General features: G+C 36.9%; 3 protein-coding genes across 4 annotated transcripts; 2 read left to right on the forward strand and 1 right to left on the reverse strand.

Moving 5' to 3' along the window:
* Positions 1–594: 594 nt before the first annotated feature.
* LOC105829498 (ragulator complex protein LAMTOR4 homolog) lies at positions 595–3485 on the forward strand. Of its 2 annotated transcripts, none has more exons than XM_012668395.3 (3): positions 595–729; positions 2693–2767; positions 2837–3485. In XM_012668395.3, the coding sequence occupies exons 2-3, from the start codon at positions 2696–2698 to the stop codon at positions 3077–3079; spliced, it is 315 nt and encodes a 104-aa protein (XP_012523849.1). In that variant the 5' UTR covers positions 595–729; positions 2693–2695; the 3' UTR covers positions 3080–3485. The 2 variants fall into 2 exon arrangements, with proteins under 2 accessions (XP_012523849.1, XP_012523848.1); XM_012668394.3 differs by having other exon boundaries at positions 637–844.
* Positions 3486–3512: 27 nt separating this feature from the next.
* Positions 3513–7411, reverse strand: LOC105829497 (coiled-coil domain-containing protein 130 homolog). Its single transcript, XM_012668391.3, has 5 exons — positions 7241–7411; positions 5397–5712; positions 4815–5075; positions 4450–4582; positions 3513–3869 (listed from the first exon to the last, which is right to left on the reverse strand). The coding sequence occupies exons 2-5, from the start codon at positions 5706–5708 to the stop codon at positions 3652–3654; spliced, it is 924 nt and encodes a 307-aa protein (XP_012523845.1). The 5' UTR covers positions 5709–5712; positions 7241–7411; the 3' UTR covers positions 3513–3651.
* A 13499-nt stretch (positions 7412–20910) lies between these two features.
* On the forward strand, positions 20911–21759 carry LOC118647380. Its single transcript, XM_036292184.1, has one exon. The coding sequence runs from the start codon at positions 20911–20913 to the stop codon at positions 21757–21759; it is 849 nt and encodes a 282-aa protein (XP_036148077.1).
* The last annotated feature ends 1516 nt before the right edge of the window (positions 21760–23275 follow it).

Genomic DNA, 23275 nt, shown 5'->3' on the forward strand with positions numbered 1-23275 from the left:
GTTACGTGTACTATATATTTCGAGTAAAATTTTCCTCGGGAACGACGTTTTGGAATGTAGCTCTAGAAGTCTATGCGTATATGTGTACTTACCATAGACATAGTATATCTAGATCGAGGATTGTCCCAAATTTCAGGAGTGGAGATAAGGTTTACGTACGATATAACAGGTATTTCCTTCTCTCTTACACACGCCTGCGTGTGAGAGAGAAGAAAATACATGTTATATCGTCAGTCCCTTTTCAACGTCTACGTTTGTCCTTTTCTACGTATGCCTATACCCCCACTCCTAAGCCGAGCAGGCCTGGGGCCCGATTCTTGAAGTCATTCGCAAGAGAAACGTATACGCAAATTCTGTTCTTACAGAAAAGTTGAAAATTTATTGGCTATCGTATGGCTTTTAACCAATAAACTTGCAACGTTTCTGTTAGAGAGGGTATTTGCGCATACGTTTTCTTGCGAATGAATTCAAGAATCGAGCCCCTGGTACTTACCGTGTGCATTTATTTACATTGTGTGACACACACGCATGGACCTTGCAAGCTCAACATGGCGGCTATAAATCATTGACCAATCAGAAAGTAGGAACAAGGTCGCGCTTCTCTTATTATAGGACTCTAGTTCGGTCTCCTGGTTCTAGTCTTCATAAGTTACAGAATCGACGGCACTGGTCGCGAACAGATCCAACCAAGATCACTAATAATACTACGAACGACTACGAACTTTACGAGTAAATTTTTGTTACATTTTAAGAATTTTAACACTATTAACACCGAAACGCGTGTTTATCTTAATTTCTCGTATGCATGACATATATTGGTGGTTCATTAACGCTATCATCATACGTAAGTTAACGAGATCATACGTAAGCTCTTCCGTTTTATCTATCATTGTTGCACAGAGGTTAGGATAAACTCAACATGTAATTATTATAATTCATAGACTACGTTTACACGACACCCTTAAACAGGTTTAATAACATCGATACTTCTAGAGCTGGCCAATCATAACCATTCCATTCTTCCGAGGAATGGCTGTAGTTAACCAGTTTTATAACTCCGATGTTGTTAAACCCGACGTGTAAACGTAATCATAGAAAAAAATACGGTAATTGTTTCGTTTAGATCTAGATCAATCTAAACTAAAAAAAATAGGTATAATTGTTTAGTTTAAACCCAGGGTTCTAAACTAAACACCTATTTTTCTAGTTTTGAGAAAGAAAATGTTTCTGGGGCTCGATTCTTGAATTCATTCGCAAGAAAACGTATGCGCAAATACCCGCTCTAACAGAAAAGTTGCAAGTTTATTGGTTAAAAGTCATACGATAGCCAATAAATTTTCAACTTTTCTGTAAGAACAGAATTTGCGAATACGTTTCTCTTGCAAATGAATTCAAGAATCGAGCCCCTGGGAGTTAATTCTTGAATTTATTCGCAAAAGAAACGTATGCCCAACAAATACCCACTCTAACAGAAAAGTTGCAAGTTTATTGGTTAAAAGCCATACGATAACCAATAAATTTCCACTTTTCTGTAAGAACAGAATTTGCGAATACGTTCCTCTTGCGAATGAATTCAAGAATCGAGCCCCTAGCTAATATGTTACTTTTCGCAATTTTTTTACCGTTTTTTTTCTGAGATTTAAGGAGATCCTAAAGTAGTCTGTTTTACCGACATTTTTTATTTTAATTAATATTTTAATTGGCTTTATAGAATTGCGAAACTATAAAATTAAAGTGCACATCAAAATCTAGTGAAGTACAGTTGATTTAATATCAAAAACAAAAATTCATTTTTAGTATGTAGAGCTGGCACTTGATGACAATATTTGCTTAAAAAAAAAGTTAGTTTTAATAAATTTTTATAACTGCAAATTCAGATATAAGTTAGAAGAACAGCACTCAGAAAAACATTTTGTTTATTCTTGGTATAAAATCCAGTTCATATGATGATATTAATACTGTAATTCTGGAAAAATATTTCCAAATCTATAAAAGAAATATATGAAATCTTATTAATGATATACATGAATGAGTCTACATTATCAACCCTAATCAAGGGCTGTGTTCCGTTTCACGCATGATGCATATAATGCATTGTTCATCTTTGTTTAACATCAGACAAATAACAAAGATGAATGATGCATTATGTACATTATGCGTGAAATGGAACGCAACTAAGTTTGACAGGTACTTTAGCATCCCCTTAAGTAAGGGAAACATATAGATGCTTGTTAGCATTAAATTGTTAGTCACTTTATTTTGTAATATTCTGGCAAAAATTGTTTTAAAACTGATGAATTTATCGATGCGTAGTATATGCTGGTAATTTTAAATTTAAGTAATTAATTATACATGCAAACATCTAGTGCTGACTCGTAGAAGCAATATTAAGTATATTTTCTAATAGAAAATAAGTTAAACCAAAGACAAAAGTTTATATAAAAGTGTGCAAGTTTTAATTATCTTTTCTTTCTCCTTGCCCATTTCACTTTAGGAGATTCTCTCTAGTTTTTTCACACAACACAGACACACACAATCAAATTTAAAAAATAAGTTTATAGTCGTGTGCAAAAATGTTTTAATGTTTTAATCTTATATCATTATTTTTTATTTTTTCTTCCTGTTTAATTTTATATCCATTGTTGTATTAATACAACAAAACAATACAAAAAAAGCTATCTCTTGTTTGTAGAAAATGTTGGCATTGGAGCGCATACCTGATCAAACCGGATACTTAGTATTAACTGAGGATGGTGCTGTACTAACAGTAAGAAGCAGTGATGCTCTTATGATACTTTTTTTTTTCTTCAGTAAATCAAATTTGTTTGTGTTGCAGTCTGGAGGAGATTTAGAAAATGATGAAAGAGTGGCAAACATTATCAGTAGTTTGATCACGCTAACAACTAAAATAGATTCCAAGGCATTTCCTTCACATGATCCCTTTGATAAAATATCAATCAAGTACAAGGACCATTGTTACATTGTATGCCTCTCCAACAAGAAGATTTATGTAGTGAAGAGGAGTTTGCCATCTCCTACTATGGCAATTGTTGAGCAGCAGCTCATTGTTGATGTTTAGATACGAATGCTTAATACCCATAGAACAATAAATTTATTCTTTGTAAGCTTTGATATTCAACACAAGTTCAATTTCTTCAATTATCGTGGAAATCTCTATTCACTGTTGTCTATAGGAATATATGTATTCTAAGAATGAAATTAGTGCAGTGTAATTTTAGGAAAGTTTACATACCTCCGTTAGCCTATGTTCGATGTCTATGCATTGGAGATTGAGGATTGTAAATTGAAGATCAAAATTTGATCAATTATTTTTAATTTTGATTCATTTTGATTGATTAAAATTTAATCTTCAATCCTCATAATGCATAGTTTAATATAGGCTTTATGAGTAAAACATTCTTCCAACATTAATGAAAATTATACATAGTTACTATCAGCTCTGAAATATATTTTTTATCAAGATATTTTTATAACTTATAATTAATAATTTGTTTCCTGTGTTACAATTTACTCTTTATTTACAAATTATATTACACACACACACGCACACACATACATATATATATATATATATATATATATAGATACACATACATACAATACATATCGTCTCATGATAGACATTAAGTACTAAGTATCACTATCGGTACTGGAACTGTCGTAATTTACCAAAGATGTGTTTAAGCTGCTGATTTTAGAAGTGGTAGCGTTATCTGTTTCTTGTATTTTTGGCGATTCAGGACTTCGTACTTTTAATCGATCGTTTGATGAAGACAGTTTTTTCCTATTTTTAGATCGCACGATCGAGACTAGGTGTTTCAATTTCATATCTTCTTTTTTTCTTACATCTAAAAAAAAAGCTCTCGTGAAAACATAATTAAAATATATAAGGAATGTATATTTTACTCAAATAGATTTTTTCCAGTTTTTTCACACAACGCGCACGCGTTAATAACTTATTAAAATGGTCTTCAGAAAGAGAGTTTATGAAAAAAGGGAAAATTTTAAGTAATTTAAACACAAGGTATAAAAATTCTGGCAAAAAATATTCATAAGAAAGAACGAGAACACTTCAGAATAAAAAAAAATAAAATTTATATCATTTTTGTATAAGAGTATGGTGTTCACAAAATACATAATTCTCTTTAAGTATGATTTCACATTAATAAAAATGTGGCAATAATAGCTCATCGCTACATTTAAATCATAATTTTTTAAAATTTTTTCTACATCAATATTTATATCATTTATATAAACAAAATAATTTTAAATAAAATCGTTTTTTATTGCTTCAATTTTGTTTATTATTTGTTATTTTAAAGATAATGCCAAAAGCTCTTGTGCTAAAAAAAATATATAAATAAAATTTCATGTGATTCTCAATCGTTTTTTTCAAGCTGAAGAATTTAAAAATTGTTGAATAGGTACCTTTCTTATGAACGAGTAATTTGGCCAGTTTGATGTCGTCTTCATGCTCATTTACTAAGTTAATATTTAATCCAGTTTTTTTTAATAATGCATGATCTCCAGCTTGTTTGTTCTTAAGCTCTTTTTTTCTTTCCTGCAATATGAAATGCACAAGTCACTCGGAAAAAATTCAAATTTAATATTAACAAAATTAAATATTTTTTTTTTTTAAGTAAAGTACTAATTGTAATTATGTCATTGAATTGTCTTTCATCTTTTTTATTCAAATTATTTTTAATTATTTTGGAGAGTCTATCTTTTATTTATTTAAATATATTTCGATAAAAATGATCAATATATAATTATCAATATATTAAATTTGATACCCGAAATAAGGCTCTCGCAGCGCAGTTGGAGCTGTAATCATCTTTCCAGTTACTCTCATTCAAGGCTAATGCACTTTCCAATGCTGAATCTCGAGATTTCGCTACTTTCTTATCTTCCATACCATGTTCTAACTTATACATTGCATCATCATACAACCTGCATGATACTTCTTTGGTCTCAGGCACTATTTGTTCATTCTGTTTAGGATCCCATCGATTTTCTTGACGTCTTGCACCACTCACTATGACATAGTCCAGATTCTAAGAAAACAATAGAAAATGTTGCAAAGACAAATTCATATATTTTAATTATCAATAATTTATTTTATTATCAGATTATCATGGTTGATGTATGGTCATATAATTATTTATATAGATATAGGACATTGGTGATTTATTTTTTATTTTACAAAGATATTTTTAATAGAAATGTATCACTACCAAAAATTTTTTTTGAATTTTTCTAAAATTATTGTATTTACGAATTTGTAACAAAATAAATTCCTACAATATATAAACAATTAATTTCATGATTACATTGTGGCAATTGATAATTTATTTTTATTGTTGATTGAAACTTACAGCAGGATCAGTTTTTATTTCAAAGTGATTGTCACAGAGATGACACTTCATGCGAAACTGATAGAGTGGGGTGCTATAGTACATTCCAATCTTCTTCTTCTCTGCATTGTATCTGACACCCATGCCAATATGATTTCCACATCCATTGCACCATATATTATAGGGCATCTCAAATCGTATGATCAGGATACCCATATGAAGCTTGCGGGCTCGCTCACGCAACGCGTGAGTGCCCAGAAACTTATTGAGACCCCCAGCACGGGGATCATAATCAGGTGGATAGTACAAATTTGTTCCCTTCCGTTCTCCCATTGCGCTGTAATTCAATTATATAATAAAATCAATTAGATATTAATGTTTTAGCAATGTTGTCAATTATTGCATAATTCCTATAATAAGCAAGGAATATTAAATCAATATTTTAAAATATTGATTTTATATGGATTTTATGAACATTGTGACATAATATTTTATAAACATTTATAAATTATTACTTTATAATGTAATATTCCTAAATATTACAATTGTAATATAGAAATATTTTTAATGATTTATTCAAATATTTTTTAACCTTGTTTTGATACTAATTTTTAATATTTTAATATCAAATATATTTTAATATTAATGTACATTTTTTAATAACATTATATACAACAATAAAAATTACATGTTTGAAAATGTTAAGTGTGGTCCACAATACATGGAGTAAGCGTAGAATAAGAAGTAAGAGGTTTGTTTTTTATTCCTGCACTGCTGCACTGGTGCAATAAGTTAGAATAAGACAAATATATTTTTTCTCATTCTAACTTATTGCACTAGTACAGCAGTGCAGGAATAAAAAACAAACCTAAGAGTAGAAGTAACGATATTTATGAAACTAACAGCATTGTTTGCACTGTTTGCAGCTATTTTTGCGCTCTAATTGGTCGAGCGTAAGTGTAAAAGATGGAATAGGAGTAGGAAATAAAATTAATTTATTTCATTTACACCTTTGTGCCTACTGTTACTTCTTACTCCACACTTACTCCATGTATTGCAGACTATGCTTCACATGTTATAAAATATGTAATAATGACATCATTGTGTTAATGATATCTTGGTTACTAAAGCTTTCAACACACGATACGATTTTTCATGCTAATACACATACAAGGCATCTTACGATTGGTAATATAATCATTCAAGCTAATCAGGACACGTAATAAGATGTCTGTATGCGATCTAGACTGAAAAATCATATCATGTCCTAAAGGCTTTAGTTATAGATAATTACTAAATAATTATCATTTAATGGGTACATTATAGATTATTACTATATAACTATCTCTTTTTTTTTAATTTGCTTTCTCTTTCATTATAATTTGTACATATGTATGTGTACAGTATGGTCTACAATACATGGCATAAGCGTGGAGTAAGAAGTAACAGTAGGCGTAAGGGTGTAAGCAAAATAATGCAAGGTCTGCAATGTCAGCAGGAGTAATGGAGTAAAGGGTAAGAGTAACAATTGCCCAATTAAAAACCAGGAGTAAACGAAATGGGCTCATTTCATATTTCTTACTTCTTACTCCTACTCCATTACTCCTGCTGACATTGTAGACCTTGCATAAATTAATTTTATTTCCTACTCCTACTCCATCTTTTACGCTTACGCTCGGCCAATTAAAGCGCAGGAATAGATGCAAACCATATAAACAATACCATTAGTTTCACAAAATCGTAAAAAATTATATGGTAAATCGTTACACCTACTTTTAACTCCTAGCTTACCCACACTTACTCCATGTATCGTAGACCACGCTTACAATGTAACAATTATTATTACAATAAAGCTACCGTCATACCTTAATTCCCTTTAAAAGTTTGAAAAAAAAGAAATCGAAGTTTTTTAAAACGGTTTCTCTGATGAATCGTGCAAATTTGTTTCACGTTAATTACGACACTTTTTTCATAAAATGACGTGAAATAGGTTAGAATACAATCTGTCACAAACACCAGGAACCACGAACATTAGATAGGTTGGATTCGGAGAGCACGCTTTTGGCGCTGTTAGGCCGAAATCACATGGTGCGGAATAGAACTGTGGAATAGAACGTGCGTCATAGAAGCAGCCAATCAGAGCTTTGCTGCATCAACGCATTCTGATGTGGTAAAGCTCTGATTGGCTGCTTCTATGACGCACGTTCTATTCCGCAGCTCTATTCCGCACCATGTGATTTCGGCCTTAGAGTGCTCTATCTATGGTTTGTTCGCGTCGCCATGCTCCGATATGCTCCTACTCACTCCAACGCATTCTAATAGGTTGGCATCATCGGAATCAACGTATTGGAGTGCTATGGGGTGAATAGGAGCATGTTGGGGCATGTGACACGAACAGACCCCTAGAGTCCCTATAATAAGAGTCTGGTCAACGTTGTCAGTAATCTTATTGGTGCCGACAAAGTATGGCGGAACCAATAAGGTGTCTTGATGAATTAATACTTTGCTCGCGGTATTATTCAATTGGTAGAAATCGAACAATAGGAAATAAATTTGTTTTTAAAAGTTTTATTTGTATAAAAATAAAAACAATATAATTTTGAATAAAAGAATATTATTCAATAGCAGCATGCCTAGCCATAGTTTTACTGCTATAAATTGTATTTTTTATTCGCCCTTTTTTGCAATAATTTTTATGCAAAATAATAAAATAAAATGTTTCATTATTTTATTGAATAAATTGCAACAAGTTCCCAGCGTGTCACACAGCGAATATTAACCATTTTGGAAATAAAGAATTTTATTAAATTACAATTTTTGTTTCTAATATAGAGTAAATACCTCATAATAATTTCCATTTTATAAAAATAATTGTAGGTTGCTTCGTTAACAAAAAACAATTAGACACACAGCAGCCAGGCATTTTCTACAAAATTTATGTAATTTATAATGAACATTAAATACAATATTAAAGGTTAGAAATTGTGATTTTTATGATTATGTATTTATCATGCATTACAATGTTTCTTTTTTTTATATACTTTACTTTAATTTTAATAATATTGTTTTAATTGTTTACGCCTTTATAAATCACAATGCAATATCTTACATAGTAAGGCCGAAATCACATGGTGCGGAATAGAGCTGGGGCTCGATTCTTGAATTTATTCGCAAGAGAAACGTATTCGCAAATTCTGTTCTTACAGAAAAGTTAGAAATTTATTGGCTATCGTATGGCTATTAACCAATAAACTTACAACTTTCTGTTAGAGCGAGTATTTGCGTATACGTTTCTCTTGCGAATGACTTCAAGAATCGGGCCCCTGTGGAATAGAACGTGCGTCATAGAAGCAGCCAATCAGAGCTTTGCCGCATTAGAATGCGTTGATGCGGCAAAGCTCTGGGGCCCGATTCTTGAAATCATTCACAAGAGAAACGTATACGCAAATACTCGCTCTAACAGAAAGTTGTAAGTTTATTGGTTAATAGCCATACGATAGCCAATAAATTTCTAACTTTTCTGTAAGAACAGAATTTGCAAATACGTTTCTCTTGCGAATAAATTCAAGAATTGAGCCCCTGGACACACTTTCGGTCTACACGAAACCATAGCAATTTCTCCTCCATGTATATATACTCAAAGCAACGGATGCACTGGAGTGTCATTCTATCTTTGTTCAACTTTCGTAAGTAACATAGATGGAATGACATTCTGGTGTACCTGGCTGCATTCGTTGCGAATTTAAGAACGCACCTCTCGAGACCGAATATGAAGACTAGAACCAGGGGGTCTATTCTTGAAACGAGGACCCTAGATGTCGTATGCGATATTGTATGCGATAGCAGAAATTGTATTCTTGAACAGATGAGATGTATCGTATGCGAGAAAATATCGAATGATTAATATCGAGTGGGTATAACCTATGCGATACGCATATCGCATACGATAAATATAATAACAAAGGTGGTTTTCCACAAAAGTTCAACTCATGTGAGTAACAAACATTTTAATTTCCATAACAGAAAAATATAAAAATTGATGTTAAAAAGTATAAAATCGCGGTTTTGTACTTTTGAAAAATACAAAAATGCAATTTTATACTTTTCAAAATTAACTTATTTTGAACACAATAACTATAACTCTATTTCATCTCAAATATTTAAATGCCTTGAATTTTTAATAAATGTTTTAATGCATTTTGAATTAAAAATTGCTAGACTTTAAATAGAAAATTTTTTTAAATATTACTTGCCATATCAAATTATTTTATGTATTTTTATTATTTTACATTGTTTTTTATATTTTTGTATTTTTTAAAAGTTTTTAAAAATACAAAAAAGCGATTTTACAATTACCCAATCAGCAAGCAATATTTTATAAATTTTTTTAGCTATTTATTTTTGATTATTTTTACATTATTAGCGTTTATTGTACAAATAATATTTATTTAATATTTATTAAACATTTATTTTATATTAATTATTTATTTTAAATAATGATTAAAAAAATATTTATAAAACGTTTATTTAACGTTTATTTAATATTTAAAAATTATTAATTTTTTATTAAAAATAATAGTTTAAGAAAATTATTTATGTAACATTTATTTAATGTTTATTCAAAATTTATTTTAAATTTAAAAGAATATTTAAAATAATATTTAAAAAATATTAATTTAATATTAAATTAATATTTATATTTTAATAATTAATTATTTAAAATAATGATTTAAGACAAATATTTATATAATATTCAATTAATATTTATTTAATATTAATTTAACATTTTAATGAAACATTTAAAATATTTACATAACATTTATTTAATATTTATGTAATATTTATTTAAACATTTAAAAAAGTATTAAAAAAAATATTTTAAAAATGTTTATTTAATATTGACTTAATATTTATGTTACAATAATTAATTATTTGAAATAATAGGACATATATTTATATAATATTTAATTAATATTATTTAATATTACTTTAAGATTTTAATAAATTGTTTAAAATAATATTTACGTAATTTTTAAAAGTAAATTCTTCTTAGTAGGCTCTTGTTGGATTTCCGACCCAAGAAAGGCTCACAGTACCACGCGTTATTTAAAAGTAAATGACAAAGTTTCCTGAAACGTCTGCTACAAAAATTCTCTTATAACTTCGTTTTTATTGGTTGTTACATTATTTTGAAACGTGGCAACTCTGCACAGCTATCGTATACGAAAATTATCGCAGACAACATATCGCATGACAGCGAAGAATAGAACTCTGAAGTCGCCTGCGATATTTTCCGCATGCGATAATTATCGCTTGGTTTCAAAAATAGACCCCCTGGAGACCGATCTCTGTGGTTTTGACCAACGTATACTTAGCACACAGATAAAAGATAATTGAAAGTTATCTTATCCAATCGTTTGGAAATCATTTGGAAACATTTGGAAAAAACTTTTTAGAATTTGGAAAACCATACAATAATCAGAATTAATTAAAATCAATTAGGCGTATAGTTAGCAGAAAATGTCTAAAAATTTTTTTTTTTTAGTCCAATCGTTTGGAAATCATTTGGAAACATTTGAAAAAAACATTTTAGAATTTGGAAAACTATAGAATAATCAGAATTAATTAAAACAATTAACCGTATAGTTAGCAGAAAATGTCTAAAAAAATTTTTTTTTTAATCCAATTGCTCCAGAATCATTTGGAAAAAGTGTCGATATAATTTTTATTATTTGGAAAACAACTCTATTTCAACAAAAATTAATTAAAAGTCAATATTTAGTTTGTCTGTATTAAAGTCTGCACTATAGTGCGATAAAGTGTACTTTTCTTTACTCCAATCCATTTTGAAGTAAAATTTGATCATTTTAATCGTTTCCAAACGATTCCTAAACGGTTAGAATTAATTATAAAAATAAAAAAGGTAATTATCGAGGAAAAAGGCTTTCTCACCGATTTGACTGTAATTTCACTATTTTGTATATTTCGGTGTGTAGAACACGAATCTGCAAGAAAAAATTGTCGCTTTCAATTAAGAAAAAAATTATTAAGCATTAAAGTTGACATTTGCGTGATTAGGATTTCTGTCATATCGACAATATGTATACGTATCTGTAACCATGCGTGAAATTTAAAATGTAATATTAGAGTGTAATTGAATAGGTCACGTGCCAGCTGTCTGATAGGTAAGTCAACAATTTGAAATGATTTTCTTTTGTTTTATCACAAGCCACTGTATACAGGGTGTAATGTAATCGGAAACCATCCCGTAATGGAAAGATAGACGGGATCAAGATGAACATAAAAGTCCAATATTGTCTTGGGTTAGGTCTATCAATAATCGAGATATAAATTTAAAGCGGTGCCGCTGCCTGTGCTTTGCCGCCTTCGCGTCTCACCGCACCGCGCCGACACTCGTGGCGATGGCAGCTATGCACATTACTCGCGATTACTTGACAAATTAGGAGTTAGCAAAGATATGACAAATTAAAACCGTAATAAACTGCTGTGATTAAGAAAGTCGAAAGAGCGAAAGCGATAGATACTTATGGAATCTACAAATAATCTAATTTCTATCGTAATTGTAAATAAAGTAAATTAATAAAAGTTTTTCGTACATTCACGAAAGATTTTTTCTTTTTCTTAAATATCTTATTTACAGTATCATTCTAACTTTATTTCTCATCGAATTGTGTCGTACTGTTAAATCCTTGATGAAGACATTAATAAAAAATTACCATAAATTCGCGATTGATTCTTAAAGTGATAATTTTCTTTTATAAGTGTATTATAATATTTGCCGCATCAAATTCTCTCATCGTTTCTTATTGTTTTTTTTCCATGGAATGTTAAATTAACGAAGGTTTATCACGATTAATATTTACGATTGATTCTTCATACATTCTCATTTCGTAAATATTTAATTAGAAAATTATAAAATGCGCGATATGTCCATATAATATGTTACACTCATTGTTCATAACACGATAGAAAAATATCTCTTGATGTAACGATTTTACAATAGATTATGCCTTCTACGATAATTATGCTTAGAGACGTTCAATATCAAATATTATTAATATAACGAAGAGTTTTACTTTCATAACGATAGGGAACTCGGAATTTCTTTTATCTTTAATTACATTATTAATTACGACAGATTTTTACTGATTGATTTAGAATAGATACCAACAAAAATACGAGAATCTAATTGATTTCTCTTTCGTAATCCATTACTTGTCTAAATAAAAAAAAAAAAGAATTTCAAGAAGTGATATCATTGTCTATCGTTCTTTCGTTTCCGGTTAGGAAAGTATATTTTATCATTGGAATATGAAAAAATATCTAAGGAGATGTGTAGAATAGTTCTGTTAGAATCTATCGTAATTAATTAATAATGTATTAACGATAGAAGAAACTCTAAGTTCTCTATCGTATTATTACGAAAGAAAACGCTTTGTTGTTAACCATACTGATGATAGTTGACATTAACATTGATCTCCAAGTATAATTACAATAGAAATCGCGTCGCATAATTTATCACGAAATCGTTAGATCAGGCATGAATACATTTCTATTGTGTTACAAAGAGTGTTATATTATGGATAAATATTTCGTGCATTTTGTAATTTTCTAATAAAGTACTTACAAAAAGAGAATGTATACAGAATCAATCGTGACAGACGATTCGTTAATTTACCATTGTATAAAAAAAAAAAGAGACGGCGAATGAATTTGATGCGACAAATACTATAATATAATAACAGGAAGAAACTATCAACCGCAAATTCACGGTTGTCCTTTGTCAATGTAGAATTTGTAAGTATGATAAAACGCAAAATATTACAAGAAACAAAACTATACCTGTGGATGTTTCGAGGAAACGCTATCGTTTCCGCACCACCGAAATAGATAGCTTGGCGCGTTTTTTTTTAGTGGTTTCCCCAGTAGGCCTAATCCACTCTCGCTATTTTAGTTTAACAATTGTTCGAAATGCTTCCCCCGTGCTTTAAGAAAATATACTTTCCTAACAGGAATATACTTTCCTAAAAAACTCTTCGTTATATTAATATTTGATATTGAACGTCTCTAAGCATAATTATCGTAGAAGGCATAATCTATTGTGAAATCGTTACAGCAAGAGATATTTTTCTATCGTGTTATGAACAATGAGTGTAACATATTATATGGACATATCGCGCATTTTATAATTTTCTAATTAAATATTTACGAAATGAGAATGTATGAAGAATCAATCGTAGATATTAATCGTGATAAACCTTCGTTAATTTAACATTCCATGGAAAAAAAACAATAAAAAACGATGAGAGAATTTGATGCGGCAAATATTATAATATTAAACTAACATTTAATTGGTTTTAATTAATTCTGATTATTCTATAGTTTTTCAAATTCTAAAAAGTTTTTTTCCAAATGATTTCCAAACGATTGGACTAAAGAAAAAACATTTTTAGACATTTTCTGCTAACTATATACGCTTAATTAATTTTAATTAATTCTGATTATTCTATGGTTTTCCAAATTCTAAAAAGTTTTTTCTAAATGTTTCCAAATGATTTTCAAACAGTTGGACTAAAGAAAAAAACATTTTTAGACATTTTCTGCTAACTATAATATACGCTTAATTGATTTTAATTACTTTTGATTATTCTACGGTTTTCCAAATTCTAAAGTTTTTTCCAAATGTTTCCAAATGATTTCCAAACGATTGGATAAGATAACTTTTAATAATCTTTTATCTGTCTAAGTATACGTTGGTGTGGTTTTGAGTGAGGCAAAAATCTGTTAGAAATGCAGTACTAAATGGTGGTGCTGACGATGCTGATACATCGAGATACACCGGAATATATTTCAACTCTAGATACAACCGTCTAGTTTAAGTTTATCGTAGTCAGCTATGCTAGTGGTGCTAGACTATACGCAGTTATTGTATTGGTATAAAAAAACTGAAATAAGTACTCTAAGGACGGAATTCATATCCCGATCTTAAGTTCAAGAATTGTCTTAAATCTAGCTTGGAGCAGACTTGAGACTTACTTAACCAATGAAATAACAGCATTGACGTCTCAAGATCGTGCTTAAGCCCTTACGGAAAAAACACTCTAATTTTAAGTGTTTACAATCAAAATTGAGTGTTAATACTCGATTTTGAGAGTTTATTCCCAAATTCAGGTGTATACGCTCAAATCTTGAATATTTACACTAAAGATTGAGTGTTTATACTCGAACATTGGATGTGTATACCCAATGATTAAGTGTTCATACTAAAGTTTGGGTTTATATACTGAATATTTAAAAATATACTTTCAACACTTGGGTATGATACTCAATAAATAAGTGTATACTTCCAACATAAAATGTGAACACTGAAATGTTGGGGATGTACACTCAATATCTATCGGTTGAAGGTATACACTTAATATTGAGTGTGCACTCTCAAACATTGGATTAGAAAATATTAAATAAAAACAAAAGCAAAAAAAGCAAGTTTAACCGAGATTAAAGTTAATCTACATTGGTAAAAATGGGCATAAGACGAATATCTAAAATAAACATTCAATTAGTGTTCAGCTGGCTTTGAGTATTTTATTATAATTTGAGTATTACTTTTAACTTGGATGTTTCCCATCTAATTGAGTGTTAATTTTAGTGTTATTCTTCTCAAATTTAGGATTAACATTGAAATTGACACTTGATTAGATGGCAATCATCCAAGTTGAAAGTAACACTTTAATTAAAAGTAAATTAAAGAGCGAACACCCAAAATGAGCGTTTACACTGAATTGAGTGTTTATTCCTTGTCCCAAATTATACTCAACTTGAGTATTTTTTTAAGTGTTATTTGTAGTGTTTTTTTCGTAAGGGAGATGGGTCTTAAATAAGATTTGACTATGAATACCGGCCTAAATGTAAAATTGCTAATATTTTTATTATAAATTTGCATTTATTGTCAAATGCTTGTCGTTATACTTCATATTGTTTCCGGTAAATCATTGTCGCCAGCACCATCATTTGGTACTACATTTTTAACAGATTTTCACCTCACTTTTGGAGGCGAAATCAGACTTAGTTCGGTCTTGTGAAGACTAGAACCAGGAGACCGAACTAAGCCTGATTTCGCCTCCAAAAGTGAGGCAAAAATCTGTCAAAAATGTAGTACCAAATAGTGGCGCTGGCGACAATGATTTACCGGAAACAATATGGAGTATAACGACAAGCATTTGACAATAAATGCAAATTTATAATAAAAATCTTAGCAATTTTACATTTAGAGTACTTATCTCAGTTTTCTTATACCAAACATACAACTGCGTACAGCCCAGCACCACTCCTAGATAGCACACGGACGTCCTTAGGACGTCTTCAGGACGTCCAGGACGGACTTCGCGGATATCCTGAGGACGTCCTAATTTTATCCCGGGACGTCCTTAGGACATCCTGAGGAATAGCAAACGAGAGCCACTTTTTAGTCCTCAGGACATCCTAAGGACAGTCCACCGGACGTCCTAAGGATACCATAGGATTTTCTCTGGACATCCTCAGGAATAGCAAACAATGACCACTTTTTGTTAGATTTTTTAGATTTTTTTTAGGATTTTTGATAAATGTATTGATTTTTTATAAGAATTGAAACGTTTCTCAGAAAAATTAAAAAATAAAAAATTCCAATTAATTTAGAAAATTTTTTAATATTTCTAAGTATTTTTAACAGTTTTTGAGAATTGAAAAAAACTTTAACAAAAAATTAAAAATTCAAATTATTTCTACGATAATTTTGTAAAAAGAAGCAGACTATACATGTGTCAGCGATAGTTGTACCTGTTAAAGCATGCTTAATCTCTGTACCCGAGAAAACTGCCATCCAAGTATCAATCATCGCCGACGTTGCTTGACTTCGAAGACCATACACATCCTAACGCTTCATGATGATCCATGAGTACTTCTTGTTTATGCATACATATTTGTTATAGATCATTATAATAAATGTTGTCAGAAGGTTGAAACATATATAATTAACTTATATTTTTATAAATAAATATAAAGTTTTACAGTTTTTTAAAATCATTTTTACATATGCGCGCGAAATAGCATGTGGAATAACTTATTTAAAAAACTGTTTTTGCGCCATTTGTATAAACTAAAACAAAAAAATTATTTAATGTCATCTTTTATAATTTTTTAGTATTATTAATATGTTATATTGTTTCAATAAGTGTAAACATTCAATTTGACTTTGAAGTCAACATTTTTACACATTTGATTTTGCAATACATTCTAGAAATACGTACGATATATTCAAAGATTTCTCACTTGCTATATTAATTTACCCGTCTTTTTCAAAAATTACTATCCCACACAGCACACTTTATCTTGAGGATATCCCCAGGTTATCGAGATATCCAATTGGACATATTGCAATCCCATGGATGTTCTACGGTTATTGCGATATTCCTCGGATATCTGGTGGATATTGCGATATCCTGTGCTGTATGGGATACGTCCAGGATATCCCTGAATACTATTTTAGGATGTCCTGAGGACTTTTGTAGGATGTCCTGAGGACTCTCTTAGGACGTCCTAAGGACTGTCTTAGGATGTCCTGAGGATTGTTTTAGAATGTCCTGAAAACTGTTTTAAAATGTCCTGAGGACTTTCAGGATATCATATTCTTAGAACGTTCTGTGCTACCTAAAATGTCTGGTATTATTTATACAGTCATTATCCCGTGGGTTGAGTGCCTAGCGGGCACGTCTTCGGGTGGCGGATAGGAGGACGCCCGGATGGGAAACCTCGGTCCGGGCCTAAACCCCTGCGTGCCGGGGCGGATCGTCCGGGTAGTAACGGTCATAACCTGCCTCGGCGGGCGTAAAACCCTGCCCAGGGGGGAGGGAGCCGATACCAACTCGACCCAAGCCAAGCTGGAAGCCATCGTGGCGAGGGGTGCGTGGCACTGGGGGAGCAGTGTCTTGAACAATGCCTCTGGGGAACCAGGCGAAACCCCAGAGTATTTAGCCTTACCCACGCATGCGGGGCTCTGCGTGGGTGGACCGCATATTTCCTTAGCTGCTCGTGGGAACAAAATGGAGAGACAAATTGCAAACCAAAACTTAAAACTCACCGAAGACACCCCGATGGAGGCTTCGCCCGAGGACTCCGGAAGGGTGGAAGAAGCGGGATCGGGAGCCGAACGGACCCCTGTGGGCACGGGAAGCACCGAGACCGCGGAGGGGGGGGGTTTCGAGTGCCAAGTGGGCCCCTAGGGGCACGGGAGGCACCGAAGCCGCAACGGACGAACCGGTGAAGGAAGAGGATCTTTGCAAGAAGAAACTCTCCGGAGCCGCGAAGAGAAGGAGAGCTCGGGAGCGAAGGGAGGGGGTTCAGGCTCAGGCTCAGGCTGGGACTGGGCCCCCGCCGGCCGTTCCGGGGACCTCTTCTTCCTCGTCTTCTGCTATCCCCCAGACGCCGATTGGGGAGCCTTCGGGGAACTCCGGCAATAAACGCCGGAAGAACCCCGATGGGACCTCACAATCGGCAGAAGGGACGAAGAAGAAGCAGAGGGTCCAGGAGATCCATGCTTACGTCGACGCCGCGGACCCTCTGACGAGGGTGATTGTCGAGGAAGGGTACCCGGATGCTGCGATGACTGCTGAGCAGTTGTCGCCGCTGAGGGATGCGGTCTTTAAGGAGATCCAGGGGATCCGAGAGGGTACCCTGCCCAGATTTGACAGCACCACTCTGAGGGGAGGGGGGTGCTGCGGTGGTGAGGTGCGCGGACACGGAGTCCCTGAAATGGCTCGAAAGTCGGATCGGGGTTATTGTGCCGTGGGAGGGCGCTAGGCTTAAGGTGACGGAACTGGAGGTACTGCAAAAGCAGTGCAGGGCTGCGGTGTGGGTCCCGGGACTTCCCGTGGGCGCGGCTGCGGTCCTGGGGCTGCTGGAGCGGCAGAATCCGGGGATCGTCACCTTGGGCTGACGCGTTTATGCCGAGAGTGTGGGGGCTACCTGTGAGAGTAGCAACCTCATTCTCGGCATCCTCCAGTCCAACGTCAATAAACTTAAGGCGCTGGACTTCAGGCCCCACCTTGGGATGGACCGGGTCACTTTTAAAGTGACCGGAACATCCTAAGAGGGGGTGGGAAAAGGTAGGGAGGAGCCCGACCCAAAAGTCTCGTCTTCGTAATGGGCTTGACCGGGGTGGGCTTTACCCAAATCAACTTGCAGCCATAGCAAAGGAGCCTCGGCTGTTCTTGCCAGACGCCAAGCTGGGGTGCACACAGCCATATCACTAATACAAGAACCTTGGCTGGTCCGAGGCTGTATTAGGGGTCTGGCGGGGTGCGGCCACCGCACAAAGATCGGCCCAGGGCCTGTGTGGCCGTTAAAGGGCTGGAGAGCCAGCTGTTGCTGGATTTCTGTTCCAGGGACTTGGTAGCAGTAGTGATTAAGGACGCTAGCGGGACCGGGATCAAGAGGAAGATAGTAGTGGCGTCGGGCTACTTCCCACACGAAGAGGACGATCCGCTGCCATCGGACCGGGTTGTACAACTGGTGAAGTTCTGCCAAAAGGAGCAACTTCCCATTATACTGGGGTGCGATGCGAACGCGTACCACACGGTGTGGAGGAGCACGGACACCAACAGGAGAGGCGAAAAGCTGTTGGAATTTCTGGTGTCCACAGACCTAGAGATTCTCAACAGAGGCAGGGAGCCTACCTTTGTCACGGCGGTGAAAAGGGAGGTTTTGGACCTAACTATCTGTTCAAGACAGGTAGTGCAGGAGGTGACCGGCTGGAGAGTCTCTGACGAGCCCTCATTGTCGGATCACAGACAGATCACCTTCAGGCTGGCTAAGGTGCAAGCGAAGGTAAGAACAATGAAGGACCCGAGGAAGACGGACTGGGACTCGTTTCGAGAGGACCTGGCTATCGGTCTTAGGGAGTTTCCCAGAAGTCATGGGACCCCGCAAGAGATCGAGCTGTCCGTCGAGCACCTGCAAAGGGTTCTCGTCGGCAGCTTTGTCACAACTGTCCGGAAAGGACAGTGAGGAATATTAGGGAAGTCGCCTGGTGGAACCCCAAGCTGCAGGAGCTCAGGAGTGCTGCACGTCGTGCCTGGAATAGGGCCAGGAACACGGGCCGCCAGGCTGACTGGGACCTTCACCGAAAGGCTCAGAAGGCCTATAGAGACTCTGTGGTAAGGGCTAAAAAGGAGAGCTGGAAGAGATTCTGCGAGTCGGTGGAGAGGATACCTAAAGCCGCTAGGCTCGGCAGAATCTTAGCCAGAGATCGGGACGCGGCTCTGGAGACAACGTCTGGAGAGCGATGCCTGAACCACCTGCTGGAGTCGAACTTTCCGGGCTTCCGCGGAGGCCCGGAGGGAGACGTCCATCAGGAAACTTCAAATCTCTGTAGGGTACGAGGAGAAGACTAATCTCTTGCGGCAAATATCATGGGGCCTGATAAGGTCAAATGGGCCGTAAGAGGTTTCAAGCCCTTCAAGTCGGCTGGGCCAGACCGGGTCTTTCCGGCCCTTCTCCAGGAAGGGCTGGAGTAGATCACCGAGCCGCTCACGCGGACGCTAAGGGCTTGCTTGGCACTGGGCTATACACCTAAGGCTTGGAAGTAGGCGAGAGTTGTGTTCCTTTCTCAAAGCGAGAAGAACGGGCTACAGCTTTGCCAAGGATTTTCGTCCAATCAGCCTGACGTCTTTTCTTCTCAAAACGCTGGAAAGGTGGATGTCTACATACGCGACGTGGTTCTACTGCAGCACCCGCTGCACGTGAATCAACACGCGTATCGCACGGGATATTCTACAGAATTAGCGCTTCACTCCGCTGTATCGTTTATCGAGGAGCAAATTGGAGAAGAAGGGCTTCGTAGTTGGCACCTTTCTAAACATAGAAGAGGCTTTCAACAACACACCGCACGAGGTGGTGTGTGAGGAATCTACTCGCAGGGGCGTGCCGGAAAGGATCGTGGATTGGATCAGAGGCATGCTCGGGCGGAAGGTAACGGCCTCACTGGGAACAGTGAAGGTCAGTGGATGAGTGAAGAGAGGCTGCCCGCAAGGAGGAGTTCTCTCTCCACTATTGTGGTGTCTAGTGGCGGACAGACTGCTCAGGACGCTGAACGAAAGCAGCTTCTTTACATTGGGATATGCGGATGATCTGGCTATCCTGATACGAGGCCCCTTTTTGGAGACGCTTCTGGAGCTCACGCAGAGAGCCTTGGAGGTGATTGAGGAGTGATGCGGCGAGACTGGTCTGGCGGTGAATTCACTGAAGACCGGGCTCGTAATCTTCACTCGCAGGTACAAGGTAGGCCCGATAGAGGGGCCGGTTCTTGGGGGAACGAGATTAGTTCCAACTGTATCGACTAAATATCTGGGAGTGATCCTAGATAGGAAGCTCTGGCATGGAAGGAACATCTCGAGAACCGCTGCAGGAGTGTATGCTATGCTCCTACTTCTGGATATGCAGAAGGACATTCGGGCAGACTTGGGGTCTCAAACCGAAAATGGTCCACTGGATATATACAGCGATACTCAGACCCAGACTGCTTTACGCGTCTGTCGTATGGTGGCCAAAGGTGCTGGGAAAGACCGCTAAGTTAACATTGGAGCACGTCAGAGCTCTAGTTTTAAGAGGGGCTCTGGGGGCCATGCGAATCACGCCGATGGCGGCGATAGGGATGTTGCTTGGCGTCGAGCCTCTTGATTGGGTGGTAGTGGCGGCTGCGGCGACGGCGGCCTATCGCCTAAGGTGTGAATCAAAGTGGAAGGCAGGAGCCCTTCACACGAGATTTCCTGAAGAAATCCTATCGGGCACCATTTTTGCAATGGGACAAGATAGGAGACCGGTGATTCGTACCTTCGAAAGAGGGTACAGAATAAGCTTCCCCGGGCGCTGGGAGTGGGACGGCTCTAAGGGACCGGTTCCTCGGGACGGGGACCTCTGGTTCACGGACCTCTGGTTCACGGACGTCTCCAGAACGAGTGCGGGCTCTGGAGCTGGTCTTTACTGCCAGCGCGACCGGGCAAGAATTGTCGTTCCGCTTGGCGAGCACGCTACGGTTTTCCAGGCGGAGGTGTTAGCCATCATGAGATGTGCCCAGAACCTATCAGAGTCTGATAGGATGGGAAGGCGCATCTGGATTTGCTCGGACAGTCAGGCGGCGCTTAAGGCACTTGAGGGTCCAAGAATTAACTCGCGACTGGTCTGGGATTACAAGTGCGTACTGGATGAGTTGGCGGAGAAGAATGATGTTGGCCTAGTATGGGTCCCCGGGCACGCGCGGATCAAGGGCAACAAAATGGCGGACCTGCTTGCTAAGGAGGCGGCGGGTGACCTCCTTTTGGACACGTAACGATTGGACACCGCTCGATTGGACACGCACGATTGGACACGCACGATTGGACACGGCTCGATTGGACACCGCACGATTGGACACCACACGATTGGACACCGCACGATTGGACACCGCACGATTGGACACCGCATTATTGGACACCGCACGATTGGACACCGCATTATTGGACACCGCACGATTGGACACCGCATTATTGGACACCGCATTATTGGACACCGCACGATTGGACACAGCACGATTGGACACCGCATTATTGGACACCGCAGTTTTCTAGTGAATAACATTTATATATCATATGACAGATTATCTAAGCTTAGAAATATCTGGCAGAAAAAAGCTTCGATTTGCCAGAAAAAAAATTGAATTTTAAATATCTATATACGTATTTTTAGGAGCATCTCGTTTTGCGTGGAAAGTTTCAAACCTATGTGGTGCAGAAAATGCTCGCACGCACACACACACACACACACACACGGGGGGTGCAAGGGGGGCCTTCGGCCCCCCCTCCCGCACCCACCCCGTCCAAGTCGCTAACCCATGCAAACTGTATTAGAAATCTGCATACACACACGTAAATGTGTGTGTGTCCAATTGTACGGTGTCCAATAATGCGGTGTCCAATAATGCGGTGTCCAATAATGCGGTGTCCAATAATGCGATGTCCAATCGTGCGGTGTCCAATAATGCGGTGTCCAATAATGCGGTGTCCAATCGTGCGGTGTCCAATCGTGCAGTGTCCAATAATGCGGTGTCCAATCGTGCGGTGTCCAATCGTGCGGTGTCCAATCGTGCGGTGTCCAATCGTGCGTGTCCAATCGTGCGTGTCCAATCGAGCGGTGTCCAATCGTTACGTGTCCAAACGGGATACTCCCGGAGGCGGCCGAAACAAGGCTGTTGGAACCTGAGCCGGCTGTTGGGATCTCCTTCTGCCTAGGCAGGGGGAGAATCAGGAGCTGGCTCCGGGACCAGCATCTTGAATACTGGAAGAAAGAAACAGAGAGCAAATGCAAACAGACTAGGGTCATGCTGGGGGAGTACCCCAGCAGGGACCTGGCCAAAAGCATAAGATCTCTAGATAGGAGGGATGCCAGGCTCGCAACACAACTGCTCACGGGCCATGGCGACCTCAACTACCACCTGCACAAATTGGGTTGTAGCGATACGCCCAGCTGTAGGTTGTGCAGTGAAGAGGAGGAAACTAGCCTCCACATTCTTCGGAACTGCCCAGCATTGGTCGGACCAAGAACACGCCTGCTGGACTCAGGTTTTCTAAAACCGAACCAGGTGAGACAGCTGCCTGTGGGGGATCTGCTCCGCTTCTGGAAGGAAGCGAGGCCCCGCTAGGGTAGCTGATAACGGGAAGGCACAATGGACTCGGTGTGAGTGCCAAAGTGGGCCTCGCAGGCGGACCGCCCCCGTCACCATTATTATTATTATTATTATTATACAGTCATTATATTTAAGTGTATCTTTAGACATTTTGTAGCTAATAAAACTCTTTATACAATATTTT

Source organism: Monomorium pharaonis, chromosome 9 (assembly GCF_013373865.1).
Source record: "Monomorium pharaonis isolate MP-MQ-018 chromosome 9, ASM1337386v2, whole genome shotgun sequence".
NCBI classification, from domain to species: domain Eukaryota; kingdom Metazoa; phylum Arthropoda; class Insecta; order Hymenoptera; family Formicidae; genus Monomorium; species Monomorium pharaonis.

What these genes read in the sequence shown, in the direction of transcription:
- LOC105829498 (XM_012668394.3), top strand. Translation starts at nt 806, where the DNA reads ATGACATATATTGGTGGTTCATTAACGCTATCATCATAC. An exon ending in CATTAACGCTATCATCATAC is followed by an intron (nt 845 to 2,692) that starts GTAAGTTAACGA and finishes TCTTGTTTGTAG; the next exon opens with AAAATGTTGGCATTGGAGCG. An exon ending in AGGATGGTGCTGTACTAACA is followed by an intron (nt 2,768 to 2,836) that starts GTAAGAAGCAGT and finishes TTTGTGTTGCAG; the next exon opens with TCTGGAGGAGATTTAGAAAA.
- LOC105829497 (XM_012668391.3), bottom strand. Translation starts at nt 5,708, where the DNA reads ATGGGAGAACGGAAGGGAACAAATTTGTACTATCCACCTGATTATGAT. An exon ending in AAATAAAAACTGATCCTGCT is followed by an intron (nt 5,076 to 5,396) that starts GTAAGTTTCAAT and finishes TTGTTTTCTTAG; the next exon opens with AATCTGGACTATGTCATAGT. An exon ending in CTGCGAGAGCCTTATTTCGG is followed by an intron (nt 4,583 to 4,814) that starts GTATCAAATTTA and finishes TTCATATTGCAG; the next exon opens with GAAAGAAAAAAAGAGCTTAA.
- LOC118647380 (XM_036292184.1), top strand. Translation starts at nt 20,911, where the DNA reads ATGGTCCACTGGATATATACAGCGATACTCAGACCCAGACTGCTTTAC.